Source organism: Mesoplodon densirostris, chromosome 3 (assembly GCF_025265405.1).
Source record: "Mesoplodon densirostris isolate mMesDen1 chromosome 3, mMesDen1 primary haplotype, whole genome shotgun sequence".
In the NCBI taxonomy this organism is placed as follows: Eukaryota; Metazoa; Chordata; class Mammalia; order Artiodactyla; family Ziphiidae; genus Mesoplodon; species Mesoplodon densirostris.
The window spans coordinates 171,142,167-171,145,584 of NC_082663.1; the positions used below are offsets into that span (position 1 = coordinate 171,142,167).

Genomic DNA, 3,418 nt, shown 5'->3' on the forward strand with positions numbered 1-3,418 from the left:
GGTCTGCTGGTCTGTCAACTACAGCCAGTGGCACTTTTCATAGTCATGCTTCAAATGACACTGTGATCCTCTGTTTTGTGCACTTTCAGATTCTTTCCCCAGGCCTATTTTGCTATGTTATTAAAGCTTGGCGTCAAGTTCTATGGTAAAGCGTTTGTCTTCTTCCATGCGGTTCAACACCCCAGCCAATGATCTGTCTTTCTTACTTCCCTTGAGTCAAGCTCATGGTGACTCTTGGCTATCAGGGTTATAGAACTCTCCTTAGTAATACTTTAGCCAATATTTTCGGAGGGCTACTGAATGCCAGAAACTATACGAAGCATTTTACATGCATTACTTCATTTAACAGCTGCAGCAAACCGATGGGACAGCTGTTCACACACGTGCCTCTAATACAGCCCATCAAAGACCTGGCTGCACGACTTACACAAGTGAATGTACTGAAATGAGATTCTGCTTCTTAGCTGAAAAGCCACAGAACCTGTAAACATCATGTAGATGATTACTCCAAAATAGGGGGATAAAAATACAAGCACTTTATTTGAAAAAGCAAACACAAAAGATAGGTGTAAATTCAAAGTGTTTACATGCTTCCATTTTGAATAATTCAGTTAAGAACCTATACAAGTTTGTTCCCAGAAGCTAATGCATCAATCACTAGTCTCCACTAAGGAAAAGGAATTCTAAAAATCAACATGGTTTTCAATAACTCAGATTTCACTATTTATATAGAAACCTAGAGAGACCAATAATATCCAATAGCTTCAAAAGATAAGCTAAAGACTTTTTGATGTAATCAATTTACCAATGTTTAATATACACACAAGGAAAATACACTCACTCTATAATTTCTTATAAAATAGCAAGTAAGGAGTAGATGTAGGAGATGTAGAAGGGGAAAGAGAATTCAAAAAGTCCTTCTCTTCAGTAACTTTCACTTGAGAATCATTAAAAAGCAACCACTTCCCCTCATACCCCTTTAAGCTTTGCACTGCATATGAAATTTTGTTTTCAAAATCACTCATGTTAATGCCTGTTTGGTCATTGGATTCCTTGTTTCTATCAGATTCATGGGTCCCATTAGTATTGTTAGTCTCAGAATTTCTATTTTCAGCAAATGCTGCACTGGCAACTTTATCAGGATGAGATGCTTTGTTGAATAACTCATAATCTGCTTGAGTCTTTTGTCCTCTGAGAAGTCCAAGAGTGTCTACATTTTTTTTGTTCAAAACTTTACTTGGCTGGGTATTTCCACTGACTCTAATCGACACTTCTTCATCGTCATAGTTTTTGACCACACCCCTTGCTTCCTCCTTGTTCGATGGTCCTGGCTTACCTACTTCACACATTTGGTCGATCACAAAATTTTCCTCATCTAGTTCTAAACTGTTAAGGTCAGTGACTTTCACAGAAGCAGTATAATGCCCGCTACTAATTGTAATGCCACTATGCATCACAACTGCAAATAATCCATAGCTGTCCTTGGTTGGCTTTGTGCTCCATTCTTCTAGTGACAGTTTAAGGGGTATCAGTAAAGGAGTGTTGATCTTGGAAAGTCCACCACCATAACAATCAAACTCCAAGCCACTAGCAGCAAAGCACTTCAAATGAATAGTTAGAACTTCAGGCATTGCGTCAAACAAAAGACTTCGTTCAGCTTCAGTATAATGATGGCAATTTTCACAGAAATATTTATTTTCTCCTCCAATCCTCTCCACTGAAGCAAACTGGGAAATTGCCCATCTCAGGGTCTTCATGTCTGGTTTTGGCTCTGAAGAACTTTCAGGACTCTCCTCTACTTTGGAAAGCTCATCTTCTTGCACTGGTACGATGACGTCTTGAAACTCTTCTCTTCTTTCTGTTAAACTTTCACATTCTAAGCAACGAGTCCTTATTACCAGCTGACCTTGAAATAATTTCTCCACCAGCTCAAAACCAATTGGCTCTGCACCTTTGTTGATGGGCTTAACTTCCTTCACAGGCATAACGTTCTTCCCTGGAGATTGAAGTCCACAACCATCAGCTGTATTATCATTCTCATACTTCCCCATGTCCTCTTCAAGACCACATTCATTTTCTTTAGATTGTCCTTTGGATTCTTGGTTGGTTGTTATTTTACCCAGACTAAAGGATTTAGAAATAATGCTGGGTTGCTTAGCTGTAGACTTGAACCGGTTTCTTTTAACTCTTGATTTCTTTTGTGAGGGTCTTGCACTCTCATTTTCAGAAATGTACTGGGGGATTATTTTAGCAGGAATATCTGATGAATCAACGGTAGCTTTTCTTTTTGATCTGGTTTGTCTCTGGTTTTCTTTCAAAGACTGGTGGTCCTTAGAGACTTTAACTTTTCTCTTCATGTTACCAAGTTCAGTGTCACTTTTTCTTTTCCCATGTACTTTTGGCAGTTTTTCTTTATAGTCTTCAGAATGCCTCATACTGTCCATCTCCATGCTGTTATGGCCACTCATTTCCTCTTTCTGATGTTTTTCTTCTACCTTAGTAGATAACTCTGCCACATTTTTTACTCCTTTTCTTAGGAGGTGGCATGTTTCTTGAATGTGTCCCAAAATACACTGTAATACTTCCTGTGCATCATGCTGTAGATATCCTCCATACATAGGGTTGAGTTTCCTGAGTGTGTTAAGTAGTCGCCTTGGCTGAGTAGCAAGTTTACGAGTATATTTCTCTGGATGTAAGAGAAAACTAGCCTGAAGCTGTTGGACTGAAATGATCAAGGAATGTAAGCTGCATATTAGTTCAAAACTTACTGAAGAATCTCCTTTGCAATTTCCCTTAGCTTTTTGACTGGCTTCATCTTTTAGGGCTTCTTTCTTCCTTGAAATACTGTTAAATAAGTGCTTCACTCCAGATTTAAAACCAGGACAAAAATATAATACCTGAAGTATACTATTAAGATAACAAGTATTGCCGAGATTATTCAGTCCCACAAACGGTAACAAGTTTTTTCTCTTCTCACAGTTGACACGTGAGGACTGTGCTGCAGGAATAACTTGATCAATTTCAGATCCTCTGTGTTCAGAAGTTTTTTTCTTCATTTCCTTGAGAATCTGTGAAATCCAAGGCTCTCTTGGTTTCCTTCTTCTGAAAAAACTTCAAGGGACGTCTGGGTTTTTTTGAGGGACTACCTCTTGAAAGCCTATTACTTTCACGAGGTATGACACGGGGCATTTTCTCTTCAAATCCCAAGGAGTTGAGGAGAATTCATTTATACAGGGACCCTGTAATCACCAAGCATATCTAGAATATAACATTTGACCAGGCGCCGTATCTCCTGCTATACCATTTCTTGCTCCTGGCTGTCCTTATCACTGGGGGTTGTGACATCACCAATGTTTCTCCCGTAACTATGGTCATGGCCCAGAGCGCGAGGTCCGCGGCGGTGACGCCGACGAGTCTA

General features: G+C 39.4%; 1 protein-coding gene across 1 annotated transcript; it reads right to left on the minus strand.

Annotated features, from left to right (window-relative positions):
* Nucleotides 1-814: 814 nt before the first annotated feature.
* Nucleotides 815-3,189, minus strand: LOC132485946 (ubiquitin carboxyl-terminal hydrolase 1-like). Its single transcript, XM_060092573.1, is given in 2 exon segments — nt 815-3,047; nt 3,049-3,189. Coding segments are annotated over 2 exon segments (2,346 nt in total). The 3' UTR covers nt 815-842.
* Between the last annotated feature and the right edge of the window lie 229 nt (nt 3,190-3,418).